Raw genomic sequence first — 21240 nt, forward strand, 5'->3', positions numbered from 1 at the left:
AAACATCAACTTTGTGAAAGTTGACTCTGACTTACTCATAGTTGGGTCCATCTCCAGCACCCAGCTCAGAGCCTGGTCCACCGTAAGTATTCAGGAAGTGGTTGTTTGAGAAAGGAGGAAGGGAAGGAACAAATGCTTGTGACTGCTTTCTGGGGTACCCTGTGCTGTTCCTGACTCAGGACTGGGACAAGTGCCTCCTGTGTTCCCATACCCTCCTGGGATCCCTTCAACACAGCACAAATCACACTCATAGTCTTTGTATGCAGGACTGTTAATTTAATATATGTATTCATCAGCTCTTTCTGTGATGATGCTGTGAAACAATCCACCCCCTGCCCCCAAATCTCAGTGGCTTACACGAACCCATATTTTTCTTGCTTATGAACTTGTAGCTCTACTTAGGGATACAGGTGGGTTTAGGTGTACTCCTTGGGTCTCTCACTCTAGGAACAGAGGCTACTGAGGGCCAGCTCTTCTCATGGTAGACAGCAAAAGGACGAGAGAGCTGAAACACGTGTCATCTTAAGGCTGTCACGTGGCACGTTGTATATCACCTCCTCCCATGGACCATTGGCCAAAGTAAAACTTATGGCAAGTTCCACATTGATCGTGGGAAAGTAGGAGATGCCCCCTCATCTCAGTGAGCCATGTTGAGGACAGGGGGAGAAGGAAGAATTGTGAGCAAATAGTACAATTTACACCATAGCTCATTACTCAGGATGATAAATAACAGCTGTGTTGTGCTTATTATGTTCCAGGCACCAACATCAATTGGTTTGTTCCTCATAACGACCCAAGAGGGAGAAATACTATTATTATCCCCATTTTACAGATGGACAAACTGAGGCCAACAGAGGTTAAGCTTGCCAGGGAGTGGCAAAGTGGCATGAAATCTGGGCAGAACAGGGCCTAGCACTCACAGCTCTCACCATCCCTTCTCCTGCCTCTTGATCTAAGGGCTGTGTCTCCTTTATCTTGGTTCAGTACCTTGCCTGCTGTAGACTGGCCACCCAGTCAATGCTGTGTGCAGACTGGAAAGCAAGGAGTATTTATTGATCATTTGTTCTCTGCCAGGCACTGTTGCCCGCTTTTATAAATACTATTTGATATAATCCTTATAGCAATGCTGAGGAGTTAATATTGTTACTGAGTCCAAACTCGTTCTGCTCGCAGCACAACAGGCCAATAAATCAGGAGACGAGGGGCTGGGGCAAGGAATAGTGACTTTATTCGTAAAGCTGGCAGACTGAGAAAATGGCAGACTAATGCCTTGGAGAACCATCTTCCCCAAGTCAGAATTTAGGCTCCTTTTATACTAAAAAGGGGAACGGGTGTGGTTGGTTGGTGCAAACTTCTTAGTGTAGGAATTCTTTGCTCTTAGAATCCTTTGTTCTTGCAGCTGTCTATGTGGGTCAGGTCATGCTGCCCCTGTAAAACCTCTAACAAAACAAACGTTATTTTCTATTCTGCAACTTATTATCTTTATATAAGTGCAAAGGTGTTAATAACCTTAAAGGTCAGAGCCTTGAGAAGGGGCTCTCCTGCATATTTCAGGCTAAAGGTAACATTCTTGTACAAAAGGTGCAGAACCAGCAAGGGGAAGCCTAGAAAACAGGGCACAGGGTTAAAGCCAAAGGAACAGATCTAATATGGAGTCAGATTTGTTCTTTTCTGTTACAGTATCAACCTCCCCATTCAACAGATGAGAACTCCGGGGCGGGACACACGTAGCCTGTAAGTGGTAGAACCAGTTCTGTTAATGAGGCTTGTCTGACTCCTGCTAGGACTCAAACTGAGGCCTAGCAATTTGAAACTTCAGCTGGATGGGGCTGGCTCCATCTTCTCAACTTCTTCCAGCTGTCTCTGGGAGCTTTCTTGCTGTGTTAGAGACATCCCTCCCATCAACCCTGCCCCCCCGGGGGGGGGAATTTAGGGGTGGGGCAGACACGATGGGGACATAAAAAGGAACACCAATTTCTATCAAAGCACTGCCAGTGGCTTAAGGTGCCCAGCAGGTGGCAGGATGTGGCCAAAGATTTTCCCGTAGCGTGGCGCGCAGGGCGGGGAGGCCTGCACGGCGCGGGTAACCTGCGTTTCCCTTAGGGAGCGCCCTCTGAGAGTCCACGCCTGCCCCACGAGACTCGGGGCGCCCCCATCGCTTCCCCGTCCTTAGCATACCTGTCCCTGGACTAGGGTCCCCAGCTCCTGCCGCCAGGGCCTCAAGGACCCGGATGCGAACCGCCTTTTTATCAGACTCAGGCCACTTGGCTCAATTTTGGGGGAATCCCGCAGCCCACGCACAACCGCTCGCACGGAGGGGTTTTGAGCAAACCACGCCCCCTTTGAAACTCAGTTTCCCCGGTAGAATGAAGAGGTCAGATTGAGTCCAAAAGGGTCTAGACTCTTGCTCATTAAACATTTAGAAAAACACTGCGAAGAAAAGCTTCTGTTGCAGAACTGGCGGACACAGCACTGCTCGGGTCTCAGCCCGAGTAGGCAAAGAAAGCCCATGGGGACTGAGGGGGCTCCTTTCGCAGCCACGACAGACCACCTACTGACCGAACGGCTCCTTTACCCCTGAACCTCAGTCTACCTGACTCGAAAATGGACAACAATGATTTTTCTAACTATCGGGTTGTTGAGCGGTAACTTGGGATCGTGCTTATAAAGTGCTTAGCTGGGGACCAGCACGTAGTAGAGGCTCACGATGCTCACTTTGTGCCTGGACGGAGCACCCCGACTCCTCTGGGCTGACCCTGCACGCAGATTGGGTGGGTGCGGGGGGGAGGTGGCGGCCCGCGCCCTCTCCTCCTGGCGACCCCTAGTGCTGCGCTCGCCGGATGCGCCCTTCTCTTCCAGGCTGCCCCCGGCTCCCAGCGGCGCTTCGCCCGCGCGCCCCCTCCTTTTCCCTCCTTCCCCTCCTGCTCCTGCTCCTCCTACTCCCGCGCCGCCTCCGATCTCCCGCCCGCCGCAGCTGGCGAGGAGCGCGGCTCGGTGGCCCGGGCGCGGGGCGCGGCGGACGAGCGAGCGCGGCGGGGGCGCGGCGGGCGCCGCGGGAGAGCGCCGCCCGGGAGGAGGGGGCGCGGCGGGCGCGGTTCCCGCCCCTGCGCGGCGCTCGGCTCCCTCCCGCTCGGCGCGCCGCTGCAGCCTGGGCTGGGCGCTCGCCTCGCATCCCGCGACCGCACCCCGCACCCCGCACCCCGCGTCCCGGCCGCCGGGCATGTGGTAGCGGCAGCAGCGGGCAGCCGCCCCGGCGGAATATGGGCGGGAACCACTCCCACAAGCCCCCGGTGTTTGACGAGAATGAGGAAGGTAAGAGGGCGAGGGGCGCCCGCCCCGCGCCGCCCCCTTGGGCATCGGCCGGACATCCCTCCTTCCATCACCCTTGGCCGAGCGCCGGGCTTCTACCCAACTCCTCCGTGTCGGTCCCCTTGGGGGCGGGGACGGTGCTGGGCGCGGGCCCGGGCGGCGGATTCCGAGAGGAGACTGAATCCGAAGGCTTCACTTGGGGGAGCAGGAGGGATGAGTTACTTCAGAGGCGAGTTTGGATGTTGCTCGGGCTCCGAGGAAGCCGAGGTCTCCTTCAGAGCCCGGACTGAAGGAGGCTGCGTGCGTGCGTGCGTGTGTGTGTGTGTACACTATGCATTGGGCTCGTGCTCGGGCAGGTTCCATGCTGCTGTCCTCAGTCGCCCAGGGCGGCCTCAGGAAACTTTTCTTGGTTAAACTCTGTGGCTGGGCGGAAGGCGTCCCGCGGCTGGCAGCCTCCCAGGTGGAGGAGTGGTGCAGGCGGGCCAACCTCATCAGAACTCCAGAGCTGGGGTTCCTGGTTGCTCAGGTCGGTAGAGCTCATTATTTGAACTAGCAGAATCCCTTTTCCAGCGCTGTGTGTCTGTGGGCAGCTTACTTAAACTCTCTGAAACCTCTATTTCTTCACCCAGGAGATGAGACGTGTGATACCACCTACTGCCTTAGTAACCGCTGGTAATTCATGCGAGAAGTGCCTTGTAAATATAATCAGTACAGAGCTCCGCACAGAGTGTTACCTGTTAACTCCTTGCCTCGAAAAGCTCTGTTTCCTATTGCACTGGTTTCTCCAGCCTCTGCTGTGCCCCAGACAAGAGCTGGGACTACTGAGCGTATTCCAGGTACCATGCACCATTCTAGGGCTTTGTCTGTGGTCATCTGTGAGGTTGGTACTTTCGTTATTCCTTTTTACAGTTGGAGAAAGGGATGTGCTCTGGTTGGAGCTGGCTTTGAGGCTGGACAGTCTGCCCTGAAGGCAGTGCTTTCTGTGCCCAGGCATAGGTTTGTGGGCACAGATCATGGTCTCTAGATCTACCAAGGCTGAGGGTGATAGTCAGATGCTTATCCCAGCAGTCCCTCTCAAAAGACACCTGAATACAGTCAATGTAATTCAATAAGCCAGGCCCATTTGGTCCTTTCTTAAAGGAGCTCCTAGTCTAGTGGCACTGAATCACCAGGGACCATTCGTGGTGATAAGGGCAGTGACGGGGGCCAGTGCAGGGACCTGGGGACGCAAGGAGGGCTGAGCCCTTCCTGGTTGTTTAGTCTGGAGCACAGGCAGGTGGAGAGCCAGGAGAGGACAGAGAAGAGGTAGACGGGTGGTGGAGGCTCCTGTGTGTCACAGGATGCATTTGGACACCATGTAGCTGAACTCTTCCCCAGCCAAGTTCACAGTGATCCTGAACTGCTCTCTGGAAATCAGAGTTATCTTTTTTTTTTTTAATTACTATTTTATTTTTCTTTTGTGCAGGGAGGATAATTAGGTTTATTTATTTATTATTTATTTTTAATGGAAGAACTGGGTATTGAACCCAGGACCTTGTGCATGTTAAACACACGTTCTCCCATTGAGCTATACCCTCCCCTTCAAAGTGATCTTGACAGTGAAATCAGTATTCAGATGTGTGCTCTGCTATGGGATGGTCTTCTTGGGGTGGATGTAGGACAGGCTTGGCCCTTTTGAAGCACTTCTGTCCTGTGCGGTTACATTCCAAGTTGCTCAGACCCTATGAGAAGATACACTCATTGACAGATGGAGAGGAGGACCTGGCCAGAAATTCTCTGTTCTCAGCAAGTCAAAGGTTTCCTGTCTACTCTGGGGAAGGGATGTATATTAGTCTGCTCGGGCTGTTGTAACAAGATACCACAGATGCGTAAAAAGCAGAGTTTGTTGCTGGTGGGGGCTTAGACAACAGAAATGTATTTTCTCCCTGTTTTGGAGGCTGAAAGTCCAAGAGCAAAGTGTCAGCAGGGTTGAGTTCTGGTGAGAACCCCCTTCCTGGCTGGCAGACAGCCCCTTCTCCTTGGGTCCTCCCATGGCCTTTCCCCTGTGCACTGGAGGAGACAGAGCTCTGCTGACTCTTCCTCTTTTTATAAGAACATCAGTCCCATAGGATTAGGGCCCCATCCTTATGACCTTGGTGACCATGAATTATCTCCTTAAAAGCCCTGTCTCCAAATATAGTCATGTTGGAGGTTGGAGTTCCGATATCTGAAGTTTGGAGGGGACGCAGTTCAGCCCGTAACAGGATTCTTTGATGAAAGCCGGGGACTCCTTTCCCAGAAGAAAGCACAAACGTATATACCAGCCCCAGTGTTAGAGGTTCATGGTACCAGCCTGGGTCAAAGGTCATCCTTTAGGTAACTTTCTTAGCATCTTTGTCTTGAATTTGCAGAGGAAATTTGCCTCCCTTGTATCGACAATGGTCTCGATCCTTCATCCCAGGATACACACTTTCACATATTTATTGGCAATATAGTTATATCTGGCGTAGCCAACCTTTTGATTTTCTGCTGTTGTTCCTCATTCCAAGAGTGGTCAGGCTCAAGGTCAACTACCTGTTTTGGGGCGGGTTGAAATACCAGGTTAGGACTCCCATTTTGCCGGCTTCCAGCTCAGTGAAACATTAACTTGTTTGATTTTTGCCAGCATCTTTCTCAATACCGGTGCAAGTAAAACACTGCTATTTGCTGCCAACTGATTCGTTGATTTCGTAGGTGTTGACTGATCATCCTTTCTGCACCCACCCCTGTGCAGCAGGGATACAGAGAGGATGAAGGTAAAGCTCTAACCCTCAGGGAGCTCACAGAGCAGATAGCCAGCCAAGACAGTGCAGTGAACTTGGGCGACTGGCATCCTGCATCCTAGAGGAGGGGCCCTAACCCAGGGGCAGAGATGAGGGTCTGAGAAGTCTTTCTTTTAGACTAGGTCTTGTAGAAATGGTAAGAGTTCCCAGGAAGGAGACGTCAGTAGAAGCGGAAGGGTGTTTTGAGGGGGGGGGAACAGAATGTGCAAAGACAGATGGTAAAGAGTCATCATGACTCACTGCGGAGATCGTAGGGGCTTGAGTACTCCTACAGTGTGGAGTGTAAGGCTGGAAGTCACAGGAGATGAACACTGAGTGCTGGGCCGTCCTGAAAGGGCCCAGTGGCCATGTGTTTGGACTTGACTTTATAGGCATCTGTAATCACTGAAGGATTTTAAGCAGGGCAGTGACATGGTCCAGTGAAAGAACTCGCTCTCCCAAACCAGTTATTGGGTGGCTGATGATGCAGACACCTGCCTGGAGATCTGTCTCATAAGCAATTTAAAGCTAAACGAGAGCTGAAAATATGCCACTGCATAACTGTACCATGACCATCTAAATTCTGACGGCAAACATTTAACTTGCATCCACATAATATTAACAGCAGCTGTAACTTACTGATGCCTTTGTGGACAACTTTTCATACCTCACTGGGAATTAATATCACAGCTCAGCCAGGGAAGTCTCAGAACCTGCATTTTGCTAGAGAGTTTACAGAGGACCTCAGGAAAACTGCCCAGGGTCCCATGGCCTGTGTATGGATCAGCTGGGAATCACACACAGGCCTGCCTAACGCCAGTGTCTGGCACCTAACGCTCTTCCTTGTGCCACCTCTGGAGGCCTACAGGAAAATGCATCTCTCACAGATATGTAGGACCACGCCGACTGAGACCACTACACAGACCAGGCTCTGATGGAGGTCTCTTTGTGCAGATACCTACAGGAAGATGGTAACGACACATCTGACAGCACTCGGTCGTTAGCAACAGGCATCTCAGATACCACCTTCAGAAAACATTTGCAGAAGGCGCCGGAAAAGATGTTCAATATTGCTAATCATTAGGGAAATACAAATCAAAACTGCAATGAGGTTATCACCTCACACCAGTCAGAATGGCCATCATTCAGAAGTCTGCAAATAATAAACGCTGGAGAGACTGGAGAAAAGGAACCATCCTGTGCTGCTGATGGGAATGTAAATGGGTGCAGCCCCTATGGAAAACAGTGTGGAGATTCCTTAAAAAAACTAAACATAGACTTACCATGTGATCCAGCAATCCCACTCTGGATAGAAGGAACTTTAATTTGAAAAGATACATGCACCCCAGTGTTCACAGCAGCACTATTTACAACAGCCAAGATGTGGAAACGACCTAAAAATCCATCAGCAGATGAATGGATGAAGTTGGGGTATATTTACACAATGGAATACTGCTCAGCCATAAAAAGAATAAAATAATGCCATTTGCAGTAACATGGATGGACCTGGAGATCATTCTAAGTGAAACAAGCTAGAAAGTGAAAGAAAAATACCATAGGATATCACTTATATGTGGAATCTAAAAAAAAAAGACACAAATGAACTTATTACAAAACAGAGAGAAACTCAAAGACATAGAGAACAAACTTACAGTTACTGGGGGATAAAGGGGAGTAAGGAGGGATAAGTTGGGAGTTTGAGATTTGCAAATACTAGCTACTAATATAAAATAGATAAAAAACAAGTTTGTACTGTGTAGCACAGGGAACTATATTCAGCATCTTGTAGTAACCTGTAATGAAAAAGAATATGAAAAGGAATATACTTATGTACATGTGTGACTGAAACATGATGCTGTGTGCCAGAAATTGACACTACGTTGTAAACTGACTGCTTCAATAAAAAAGAATGCAAATAAAAACATTTGTTGAGCAGTCATATCATAAATACTAGTTCTGGGACTGAAAACAAAATTATCTACCATTCCAGATTCATGTCAAAACTGTTTTGAAGTTATTTTTTCCTTTCCTGTTTTTATCCACGTCTAGACATTTTTATATAAAAGTACACTTGCCACAAATAAAATGATTTCTGCTTTTTCTCTTAGCATCAGATTTTAAGTACTTTATGTTGCCATAATGTCTTCACAGTTATTATTTTAATGAGCTGTAATACTCCATCAGATGGAACTATCATAATTTACTTAAATGTTTTCTTGTTAGATGTGCAGGCTGCTTTCAGCTTTTCTTTCTTTTTTCTTTCTGGAGGAGGCACCCAGATCAGCTTTTCATCCTTATAAGTTGTTTGAAAATTTTGTACATACAGCATTTCTCTTCTTTTAAGTGAATTCCTTCAATGAGGTGCAAGGAGCAAGATTAGTGGATCAAAGGATTGATTACTTTTTAGGATTCCAGAAACATGTTCTTAAATTGTGTTTCCAAAGGGTTTTTTAAACAACATTTTACCAATTTATGGCCAGTGTCCACATTTGAGGATATTGATTTCACAACCTCAGAACCAGCTCTGGGTATTTTCATTTCAGATTGTTGTGGGTTACAGGGGCACTTAAAAAGAAGTGTTACTGGGCCAGGTAACCTCACGTGCAGTCTAGAACGTGAAAGCATCTTCTTGGTTTAAATAAATAGATCACACACACACACACGTATTCTGGCAATGAAAATGAAAAAATCACTCCCCTCAGTTGCAATCATGCTTTACTCGGAGACAGTTCTTTGAACCCAGGGTGTCTGTGTCGGTGTGATTTACAAAGTGGCTGAAATCTCTGAGGCTGCAGGATTCACTTCCAACTTTGTTTCAACTCTTTTTGAAACTTTAGGCAAGCTCACTCATGTTACACCTGGTTTTCCAACCTGTATCACTTGTGGTCTGTGCAGAAGGTGAAAACCAAAAATATCCTGAGAAAGCTTAGAATTGCTTTGAATAAGCTTTGCTCTTGTCTCTAGAATATGTACAGGGATGGAGGCTAGAGAGGTGGCCATGTGAGGGATGTGGGCTTATGGGCTTGGTGTCCACATCTGTATGAGGCATGTGTGTGTCTAATGCAAGAGTCTAGGAGGTAAACCTTAGATTTTAAGATCCATGTCTCATTTAAAAATTCATTTTGATTTGTCTTGTACATGGGGGATGAAGAAAATGGCCATAAATCAGTCTGAGATGGTTAAGTAGAAATGAATTGTAGGTTGCGTTTATACCTTTCAACCCTCATAAAAATAAGTATGGATGTCGTGAGGATAAAACATGCATCCATCATCTCTGTAACGTCAGACATATGTATGCACACTGTTCTGTTTCACTGATTATAAGGCACACGTTTTCTCTTGGTTTAATGGTTTTGACATCGGGATGTGCTTTATGGTCACTGCTGTTCAAGGCGGTGTTTGTGATGTAGTTTTATTGCTTGCATGTGGTCATAGCTGTTCCTACTTAGAGCGCTTTCAAGGGATGAGAAAGAATCACATCACAGATTAGTTGGTAGCATTTCTCTCTTCTTAGTGGTATCTGAAGTAACAGGGCATTTGATGTGGGTGGCATCCGGAAGTAGACAGGACATGGCATGTTCTCCTCCTCTAGCTGCAGGTGACAGGGAAGCGACATGAGTGCCTTTGAAGGGAATGAACTGGCTTTGGCCACTTCTCACCACCTGCATCACTTCCATTCTGGTCCCAGGCAGGGTCACATCTCTCACCTAGGTTACTACAGTAACCTTCCTTTTCCCCTTACCCCTTCAGTGGCACCTCAGTGCAGCAGCCAGAGCAATCTTGTTCAAGTGGGCGTCATTTTTTGTGTATTTATCTCCCCCAGGGGGATTACAGGCTCCTTCAAGTAGAGATGCGGTGTGATTTATTCACTGCTGTGTCTGCAAGGCCGAAAAGAACACCTGGGATGTAACAGGTGCCCAGCAGATTTTTGATGGATGAATGGCTACATGAATGAACAAAGGTGTCGCTCTTATTGGCCGGGGGTGGAACCAGGTTCCTGAATTTTCCTTCTTGGCTTCCCTCCCCTGTGTGGCTACAGCTGGCTCTCTCCTCTGGGGGCCCTTCCAGCCCCCGGCTCGCAACCTCACAGCTCCAAGTTTGGAAAAGGGAGCATCTTTTTCATTGCTGTTGCAGGAAACATCCCAGGGTTAGTTCTGATGGGTTCTGATGAAGTCGTGGGCCCGTCTTGAACCAGTGGCTGTGACCAGGGAGGCTGAGCTCTAACTGGCCAGGCTGGACCACGTGCCCACCCTTGAATTCAGGGTGTAGAGTTGGCTTCCCTTGGGGCATTTAGACTAAGGAGGTATGTGCAGAATACTCTCAGAGAACACTGGGGTATCTTTAGAAGAAGGGCCGTGGACGCTGGGCGGGCAGGTGAAAGCAAACACAGCTGTCCTCTCCGGCGCCTGTTATTTTTGTGTTCCTTGAAACATGGTGGGAACACTTCAGCTTATTTTATTTAATTGCCAGGTTGCATGTCCACTTCCGCACTGATCTGTGGCTCACTAGGGAGCAGTCATCCTTCCCTTTTCACCCTTGTGTCTGCATGGCCTAGAATGGGGCCAGGGAAGGCCTAGAGCAGCTCTTTGTTGAATGAGAGATGAAAGTCATCACTTATTGGGGGCCGATTTCTTACATTATTCTGTAATGTAATGTAATTCTGTAATGTAATGTAATTTCTTACATTATTCTTACATTATTTTCAGAAGCTACTGAAAAACCAATGCAGAAATTTCAGACTCTTTACCAGTAAAGTTGATTTAGAGAACTGGCTTGGATTTGAGTCCAGAATGGCCTTTCTGCTCTTGTCCCTTCGTTTCAACTTTTTTTTTTTTTTTTTGCTTTTTGCTAGGGGAGGTAATTAGTTTTATTTACTTGTTTAGGTTTTTTTTTTGATGGAGGCACTGGGGATTGAACCCAAGACCTCATGCATGCTAAGCGTGTGCTCTGCCACTTGAGCTATACCCTCCCCCTCATTTCAACTTTTGAGACTTGCCTGGGCAGAGAACTTTGAGTCTGTAAAGTGGGCTCTGGGATTGTGACTCCCAGTCGCAGAGAACACCCAAGACATTTTTTTTAAATGACAATCTGTAATGGTCAGTGGATATCAGACTCTTATGGATCGTGATCTGGGGTATCACTTCTCTTCCCAGTGAGAGAAAAGGCAGAGCTTCTCCCCACTGCTTTCCGGGAAAGACAAAATTCCTTTTGCGGGGGAGAGCCAAAGGGTGGAGAGAGGGGAGATGGCTCTCATGCTACGAGCTGGAGTGAATAGGGTGTTAGGGTGGCGACAGGTTTCTGTTGAGTCTTGAGGGAAGGGTTTAAATGCTTTGAGGGAAAAAGGATCGGTATTTTAGGAGGATCAAACAGCATAAGCTAGCACTGAGCTTAGGCATTTTCCTGAGAGAATTGGAAGGAACAAAATATTCTTAACAATACTCAAGTTATCTAAAATCTGAGCTCTGAGCAACTGTACACAGAGATGGAGAAAGTGTTCTAGAAAGAGCAGCGAGGGTCCTGACACCCTAAAGGGATATTCTCATGCAGACAGCAATGGGACAAACAGTTCAGGATGCCAAGGGAGGCCTCGCACAACAGAACTACCCAGCAAGAGAAAATCAGGCTTAGTAGCCAAATTTGTATGACCTCCTCGGAGTGTCTTTATTCACTGAGGATTTTGGCATCTGGTTCATCTCCCAGAAGTACTCCATCTGTGAAGTCAGTGATATAACATCCCATTCACTCACTGTGGGACTTTACCGCTGTTCACCCCTATCCTGTCCCTGCTCATTTCTATGCATACAAAAAAATTATACTTCCCTGTCCCTTGAAGTTATGTGGGACTGTGCGACTTGCTTGGATCAGTGTCAGCAGAGGTGATGTGTGTCACATCCTGGAAAAAGTATTTAAGAACCAGATGTCACTTTGTTTCTTTCCTCCTCTGTTTGGGCAACTACAGTGCTCTGGAGGGTAGAAATGACTTCAGCCTGGTTCCCAGAGTGAGCCCAGAGTGGAATGGAGGCCACACCCACAACCAGCCAACCTGATCTGGGACATGGCATCAGTGAGAAAGAAACCTCTGCTGTTTTAAGTCACTGAGATTGGGGCTGCTTGTTATGCAGCATAACACAGTCTGTCCTAGTTGGCACACTTACCAAAACCAGCCTTCTTCAGACAGAACGTGTTCGCTATTTTACCATTGTTATGTTAGCTGTATTGTTATTGTAGACACCTTTATCACCTTATTTCCCTTCTATCCTGATTTGCTTAAGAGTTTTTATTATCAATGAGGGCTGAATTTAAGTAAATGATTTTTCTCCACCTGTTGAGATGATATGTGGTTTTTCTCCTTTTTCTGACTAGGTGAAGAATTAAAATTTTAGAGCATTTTAAAATATTAAATCAACCTTTCATTCTTGGCATAAAACTGACTTTCTCATGAGTGGTAAATTATTCAATCTGATTTGCTAATATTTTGTTTCTAAATTTTTCATGAGGATATTGCAAACATTACGCCAATACACTTGAAACTTAGATAAAATAACTACCTTGGAAAATACAACTTACAAGAATTTAAATATTAGAGTAGTTCTGTATCTATTAAAGAATTGAGTCTGTAATAAAAATAAAAACTTTATTGCGAAGGAAGGTCTAAGCCTAGGTGTCTTCATGAATTCATGTCTACGTGAATTCTTCCAAATGTTAGAAATAATACTACTCCACAAACTCTTCCAAAGAACAGCAAGAGCACACTTTTAATGTCTTCATTAGTTTTTTGGTATCAAGGTTATATTGTTCTCCTTAAAAAAATCTGGAAGTATACCATTGCTTGCAATTCTCTGTAAGAGTCTGTGTAGGATTGTTACTATTTCTAAGTTCAAATGTAGTGGCATAACTTTGTTCATAACAGCCTTTTAATCTTTTCAGTGGTTGTAGGATCTGTAGTGATGTTTCTTTTTCAGTACTGATTTTGGTAATTTGTGTTTTCTCTCTCCTTTATTTTCATTGGTCTTGCCTGAGTTTATCAGTTTTTTAAATTTATAAATAGCCTTGGCTTTGTTCATTTTTATTTGTTTGCTAATGATTCACTGATTTGTTAGTTTACTTTTCTCCTTGTAATTTTAGGTTTAATGTAATGTTCTTTTTCTAGATTTCTGAGACAGAATCTTAGATCGTTGATTATATTTACTCACATATTCTGTTCTTTATTTCTTCCTTCACTTAGAAGTTCCCATTGAAATTACTTTCACTCTGCCAGAAGTGCTTTCTTTAGCATTCCCTTTAGTGTATGCCTTCTGGTGATGAGTCTTCTCACTTACCATTCTTCTGAAATTGTCTTTATTTAAACTTTATGGATGATTCTTCTGGATATCAGGTTCTATGTTGGCAGCTTTTTCCTTAAGCATTTTGAAGATATAATTCTGTTGTCTTGTGGCTTTTATTGTTTCTGATTAAAAGACAGCTGTCAGTACTAAGCAGATACGTTTCATCTATCTAGCTGATTTTAAGAGTTTCTATTTTGTTTTCAGAAATTTAATTCCAGTGTGCATAGGTGTGGTGTCCCGGCCACTTTCTGCTGTGGCTCATGCTTCTGGTGACTGTGCCTGAACAGCACTGATGGTTTTGCAGGATTCTTATTTAGCCTTCTAGTAACACTGTGACACTTTCTCCTCACACCGTCGAACTCAAATTGCACAGGTATTGTATGCCTTAGCGCTGTGCCCCACGCGGCTCTGACAGTATTTCTGTATCTTTAAAGATTCTTTTATTTCTCTTTACTTTCTGATCAAATATTTTCTTCTAGCCTATTTCTTTTGTAATCATTTCAGGCCTGTCTGTCTGCTATGCAGTATAACTATCAAGTTCTTAACATAGCTTATTGCACTTTTCAGTTCTAGAACCACCGTTTGGTTCATTTTAATGGCTTTCCACTGCTGCTGAAATTCTCAGAACTGGCTTTTTAATTAAACATATCAATCATGTTTACTTAGAAGACATGTTTGATAACTCCATTATTTGGTAACCGTCTATTTCTGTTGTCATCTGTTTCCTTTTAGACATCTCTTGTTTTCTTATTTGCCTGGTGGTAGTTTTTTTTTTTTTTTTTTTTTTTGAACATGCTGGGCATTATTTAGGAAACAGTATAGAGATAATTTGGGGCTTTGGATGATGCTCTGTTTCCTCAGAAATGTTTTCCTTTTGCTTTTTGTAAATAGCTAAGCTGGAGTGCCAGGGGTTACATTTCATCTCAGTCTTCACAGAGCTTGAGATGATCAGACATCCTGTGAGGACTCTTTTCATCCATTTCACAGTCACTCCTGGAATGAAGCCCTTGGGGGTCCTTACGAGAAGCATTGGGTTTATGAAGCCTCTTCTTCCTTGGGAGGCTCTGGCTGTTAGTGTATGTCCTGGCCCTAAAGCCGGTGAGGGTTTCCACACCTTGCTTGGCTTCTCAGCCTCCTGAAAGCTGCTCTCAGATTTGGCAGGTGCCTCTTGAGGAAGAGCGACCCCAAATGCTGGACCCATCTCTTTCCCTTTTCTTTCTTTCTTTTTTTTTTTTTTGTAGATATTCAACCCGCAGTTCCTTACTCCCTTGACAGCTCTATGAGTCCTTCAGACAGATTTTCTAAAGATTTATTTTGTATAGTTATTCTAGTTTTTATTAGCAGGAAGGCTGACCAAAAACACTCTAGTCGACCAGAAGCAGAAGTCCTCTCCTCAGTGTTAATCTGTACATAGTGACTTCTATTTTTAAAGCAAACTTTCCCTAATTTATTAGAAAACTAAAAACAGAACTACTGTATGATCCAGCAATCCCACTCCTGGGCATATATTTGGAGAAAACTCTAATTTGAAAACATACACGCACCCCAGTGTTCATAGCAGCACTAGTTACAATAGCCAAGACATGGGAGCAACCTAAATGTCCATCGACAGATGACTGGATAAAGAAGTTGTGGTGTATATATATATACACACACACATACCATATATATATATATATATTACTCAGCCATAAAATAGAATGAAATAATACCATTTGCAGCAACATGAATGGACCCAGAGATTATCATACTAAGAGAAGTAAGTCATACAGAGAAAGATAAATATCGTATGATACCACTTTTATATGGAATCAAAAAAAAAAAGGACACAAATGAACACAAAACAGAAAGAGACTCACAGCCATAGCTAACAAACTTATGGTTACCAAAGGGGACAGGTAGGGAGGGATAAATTAGAAGGTGGGATTTGCAGATACAAAGTACTATATAAAGAGATAAAAAGCAAGGACCTACGGTCTAGCACAGGGAACTACATTCAATATCTTATAATAATCTATAATGAAACTATGAAAAATAATATGTATACCTGAATCACTATGCTGTACACCAGAAACTAAGACAACATTGTAAATCAACTAAATTATGATTATAAAAATAAAAATAAGCTCTCCCTGATACCCACGTCACCTTAGGTCTCCTGCCCAACCCTCCTCACTTTCACGACCATCTTTCCTGAGAAAGCAGTCATCACTTGGGGTCCTCAAATTCTCATGACAACCTGTGCCTCAAATCACTACATCAGGCTTCATCATTTCAGCGAAATAGCTCTGACTAGAGTCACTGTGATCATTTGGTTCTTAGAACTAGCATATGATTGTAAGTCTTTCTTTCTTGAAAATAAGAGAATGAGCTCACCCATGAACCCATGATCCAAGTGGAGAAGTAGAGCATGTCCAGTTCTTTGGAAGCACCCTGGGCATGTCTCCCTTACCCCACCCACTTTTCCACGCCTTGTCATTCCTAACCGCACAGTGTTCACTTGTTACTGCTCAATGAAATTTACAAAAATGGTACCGTGTTTTAGTTCTCATCTGTGATTTGCTGTTTTTGCTCAAGATTGAGTTTCTAAGATTTATCCATGCCGTGTATAGCTGCATTCTCTTCACTTTCACTAATGTATAATGTTCCATTACGTGACTTCACCATCAATTCTAGCCTTCCTTCTGACAGCGGACACTTGTATTCTTGCTAGTTTGGGACTATTATGAACACTGCTTCTGTGAACAATTTTGTATATGCCTCCTGGTGCACATATGCACGAATTTCTGTAGCATATGTATGGGTCATGGAATAGGTGTATGTTCCACTTTGTAAGATAATGGCAAATGGTTTTCCAAAGTGGTGGTATCAGTTTACACTCTGAGAAACCATGTACAGACACTTCCATTGCTCTGCATCTGCTCTGTTCTAAGGAAATATGATGAAGTCCACAAATCAAGCCACATTTGTAATTTCAAATTTTCTAGTAGTGACATTACAAAGATAAAAAGAACTATGTGAACTTAATAATACATCTTATTTAACCTAACTAAAGTATTATAATTTCAGTGTCAAAATTATTGACATATTTTATACTCTTTTACTCATACAAAGCCTTTGAAATTGGGTGTGGATTTTACACTTAACAGCACATCTTAATTTGGACTAGCTACATTTAAAGTGCTCAAAAGACACGTGTGGCTTGCAGCTACCCTGTAGGACAACACACCTCTACTTCCTGGCCAATATTTAGTGTTGTGGGCTTTTTCATATTTGCCAATTGAATGAGTATAAAATGGTATCTTATTGTTGTTTTAAACTGCATTCCTTCATCCACAAGGTTGAGGTTTCTTCATATATTTAGTTCCCGCTTTGGTGATGGACCTGTTCATAGCTTGGTTAATTTTCCTACTAGAAGTCTGCCTTTTTTGATTGATTTGTAGTTCTTTGCATATTCTAGATGACTCTTCTTTGTCAGTTATAAGCGTTGCAAAGATTGTCTCCTGTTTTGTGATTTCCCTTTTTGAATCCTTTATGATGTTCGTTAGCTGTTCCTTCTCCGTCTCCCTGGTAAGACCAGCCTCCTCTCCCTTGCAATAAATCTTGGAATTCCTCAAGACTGAGTCCTTGGACCTGTTCCTTAGTGCTCTGTACTGTCTCCGCAGGTGATCCTGTCAGCCCCTACGTGTTCAGTCACCCTGTACAGTCTGAGTGCAGTCAAGAGACCAAAGCCACAGCAGCGTTACAAAGGCAAAAAGTACTACAAAGAACTGTCATCTAGTAAAAACGTTAACTATGAAAAGAAGTCAGGACTCAGGAGATTCAGAAGTAGCAACTCTGGCAAAACAGCTGCTTCCCTAGGGTTGAGGGTGCATGAACAAGGAAGGAACTCAGAAGTCAAGAGGGGCTCCCTCTCCACCTAGGCTGTATTTCACATCTGTTTGGCCAGGCCCTGGTTATCAGCAGGACAGGCATCCTACTGGGTGGCACAGAAACTTGCCGCAGGACGCTGGCTGCAGCTCCTCGATGAGGGCCGCCTGCACGCCCGCCTACTGCTGCAGGGTGGAAAACGGCACACCAGAGGAAAGGATGTCCCTTCCTCCCACTCGGGTCTGGCAGCGTCTCTCTTGCGCCCTCTATTGTCCATGCCTAACACGAAGCTGGCTGGAAACAAATGTCTACAGGGTCCAGTCCAGCGTCACACAGCAGTGGATTTGGAGCTGAGACGATACATTAATAATTGGTGCATATTCCAGTATAACAGTGACTCAGTAATTTATTCCCTTAATTTATGTTTCTCCTCCGGGCTCCAAATCTGTGTTCCTGTGTATTTTTTTCCCATTCGAACGTCTCAAGAGAATTAATACCTCAAATTTCAACACGACCTCAGTAAAATTCATGTTCCTTAATTGTTCCCAGCTTAGTGTACAGTACCATGATTACCCAGCTGCAGAAGCCCAACTGTCTCAGATTTTCCTTGATACTTCCATCTCCCTCACCCCCACAAATCCAGTCAGGCGCTTGGCTGTGTTGACTTTACCTCCCAAACATCTCCCCAGTCTGCACTTTCTTCGAAGCCACACCGCCGCCACCTCCATTCAAACATCGCCCCTCTGGGCCCCCTGTGCTGCCTCCTAGCTGGTCTCCATGCTCCCCCTTGCCCTTTCAGCACCTCCATCCAACCGCCAGAATTACAGCTTTAAATCACAAGTACAATCGTGCTGTGCTCAGTGGTCCTTAATGGCGTCACTGCTCTCAGAGTGAAGACTGGGAACGTGACGAGGCCTCCAAGACCCTGTAGGGTCTACAACCTGCCCGTCTCTCCCTTGGCGTCTCATCTCGCGTGAGTTCAGTTCCCTGCGTGAGTTTGATTACTCGTCTCACCCAGCTAATCTCATCTCGCGTGAGTTCAGTTCCCTGCGTGAGTTTGATTACTCATCTCACCCAGCTAATCTCATCTCGCGTGAGTTCAGTTCCCTGCGTGAGTTTGATTACTCATCTCACCCAGCTAATCTCATCTCGCGTGAGTTCAGTTCCCTGCGTGAGTTTGATTACTCATCTCACCCAGCTAATCTCATCTCGCGTGAGTTCAGTTCCCTGCGTGAGTTTGATTACTCATCTCGCCCAGCTAATCTCATCTCGCGTGAGTTTAATTCACGGCACCAGTTCAATGACAGCGCAGTTGGACTTCGTAGCCTGGTACCTGGCTTGTGGTCATCCGCCCATCAGGTGAGTTACTCTCCTCATTCTTCCTGTAATCAATGCAACTATATATACTCTTCAGCCACACGAGCAGTCTTTCAGTGTCTTGTAAGTTGCATGCCTGCCCAGGGCCATATCACCTGTTGCTTCTCCCCCCCCCCCCCAGTGGTCTTAGTTATCCCCGACTCATCTTTCTACAAGGTGCCTTATCTGACTCCCAGACTGGGTCAGGACCCCTAGGGAGCCTCCCTCAAACTACCACATGCTAATCATTGCACGTATCATGGCTGTAGTTCAGTGCTTCGTTAGCTCTATTAATGTCTGTCTCCCCCATGAGACCAGAGTCCCTTTGAGGACCGCTTGTCCCGTCTAGCGTGGGCCCCAGGGCTTTACAGAGTGTCTGTCTTGTAGCTGCTTGTCCTTGAGTGTCTGTCAGAAGAGACAAAGAAACATCTCCGTGGAACCTGTGAAAGGGTCCCTCCTGGCGTCTGAAGGAGAGAGACTGGGGAAAGGGAAAAACAAATTCTATTTAAGAAACACCTACTGTGGGCCAAACATTTTCCATACACAATTTTATTTGGTCTTCAGAATAACACTTCAGAGTACGAGAGGTAACGTTAGCTCCATTTCATACCCGAGGTTGTTGGAGTTTGGAGAGGTGGTCTCATTTCTCTTAGGTGGTAAAATTGTGGTCCTTGGTCTCACTTCTTTCTGTGTAACTGGAAAGCTCTTTCTCTCATGCCAAGATGCAGCCATTTGCATCCCACATGCAGAACTTTTTTTTTTTTTTATCATAGCCACATGTTACCTATAGTTGTTTACTTAATACTTTTCTCTGTCTTGAATGATTTTACTTGACTAGAACTTTTTACAAAGGCACTTGGTATTTCTAGCTTAAATTGAAAATGGAGGAAGAAGTCTATAAATAGGAAGACAGATAAAGTCAAGCTACAGGAAGATAGATGCAAAACAGTGATATTCAGCATCGCAAGATAGTGTTAACCTTTTGTAGCCCCTTCGTCAGTGACTGGCTCAGTGGATATTTTTTGGGTGGATTTGTAATGACCGAACTCGCATTGGTCCTGGGCTGCCGCTATGTGGATGCGGGCTTGGGCCGTGTGGAGATGTGCAGGGCAGGCCGCCCTCAGGCGTTTCCATGCGAGCTTGAATGGAACGACCGGTCCCTGAAGGGAAATGAGCCCCCCACTTAGTTCCCAGCATTGGAGCTGCAGCTTGACGCTCTTTTAAGCTTTCTCTTTCTCTCTCCATCTTCGCTCCACTTTCCAGCCCAGCTTAGAGATAAGATACGGGCTTCAGGGTTTGTGTGTCTCTGGGACACACCAGGCCCCCCGCTGGTCCACCATGAACTCTTCCAGCAGGGATTCCCCTTCCGTAGCGCAGTGGTTAGGAGCCCAGACGCTGGAATCGGACTGCCTGCAGTTTCACGCTGGCTCTGCCACTGACTAGCTGAGTGACCTCAAGCAAGTTTCTTCCCCTCCCTGACCCTCAGTTTCCTCATCTGTAAAATGAGGCTTAACCCTTACTTCATAAAAGATTCTGAGGAGTAAATGAGTTACTGTATGTAAAATACTCACTACCTAGTCTGGCACAGATTAAGTGCTGTGTGAGGTTTATTAAATAAGATTAAACTTTGCGACTGAAGGTCAGACAGGTTAAAACACAGATTTGGGGTCACACAGGTTTAAATCCTGATTTTCCTCTGTCTTGTCTGGGTAACTGTGGAGCAATGCCTTAACCTTCCTGAGCCTCAGTCTCCTCCTCTGGAGGATGGGATGCAGTCTGGCCTGGTCACCATGGGAATGGAGTGAGGTGATGTGTGTTGAGTGGCGAGCCCTTAGGAAGGCACCTGGCTGGACACTTGGCAGCATGAGGCAGTCAGGTGAGGACTGCTGCTTCATTCAGCCCTAAAAAGAAAGTGATTTCTGCTTTCAACCCCTGTTCTCCCAAGGGATTTCTCATTTCCATTCTCCTAGGAAACAGCCCGTTCAGACAGATTCTGCCCTCCAAGCTTCCTTGCCTGAGCCCTCATTACGTGTCAGTAAGGTGCCAGGCCTGTTTTGAGAAGCCTGACCGGCGAGCTGTGGGGAACCAGCAATCGGGGAGCAGCTGGCCCCACTTTGGTGGTTGATGCCACTGATGTGCATCAAGCACGTTCGAGTCCTTTTGCTGAATCTCTTGGCAACCCCTACAGAGGGCTTGGGAGCTGGAGTAGGGTTTCAGGGAGAATTAGATACTGGGCCCCTGCCTTTTAAAAAATGTCCGTCATCTTAGGTACTTGAGGGAAAAATAGAAAATGACTTCAGGATGCCTGGTGTTGTGGATTGAGTTGAGTCCCCGAAAATGAGGCTGTTGAAACCTAACCCCCAGTACCTCCGAAGGTGACCTTATTTAGAGACACAGGTGTAATTAAGTTAAAAAGAGGGCATTGGCGTGGGCCCTAATCTTATAAAAAGAGATATGACCACGAAGACAGACACACACACACACACAGAAGGGAAGTGCCATATGCGCGTGAGGGGAAAGGCTGGGTGGTGGGACTACAAGCCAGGGCTCACCCCAAGCTGCCGGCAGTGCAGCAGAAGCTGGGAGAGAGGCGCCTCCTT

The 21240-nt window shown here is 45.7% G+C and overlaps 1 protein-coding gene across 3 annotated transcripts in view; it reads left to right on the forward strand.

Moving 5' to 3' along the window:
• The first annotated feature begins 3174 nt into the window (after positions 1–3174).
• The window catches only part of STK32B (serine/threonine kinase 32B), a 307925-nt gene continuing 289859 nt past the window's right edge, over positions 3175–21240 (forward strand). Inside the window, exon 1 of one of the 3 annotated variants that reach the window (XM_010975336.3) lies at positions 3175–3312. In XM_010975336.3, the coding sequence (XP_010973638.2) occupies positions 3261–3312 (52 nt within the window). In that variant the 5' untranslated portion in view covers positions 3175–3260. Of the gene's footprint in view, positions 3313–18535; positions 18644–21240 lie in introns of those variants that run through there. The other 2 variants (XM_031437500.2, XM_031437504.2) reach the window with 2 other exon arrangements.

Source organism: Camelus dromedarius, chromosome 1 (genome assembly GCF_036321535.1).
Source record: "Camelus dromedarius isolate mCamDro1 chromosome 1, mCamDro1.pat, whole genome shotgun sequence".
NCBI classification, from domain to species: Eukaryota; Metazoa; Chordata; class Mammalia; order Artiodactyla; family Camelidae; genus Camelus; species Camelus dromedarius.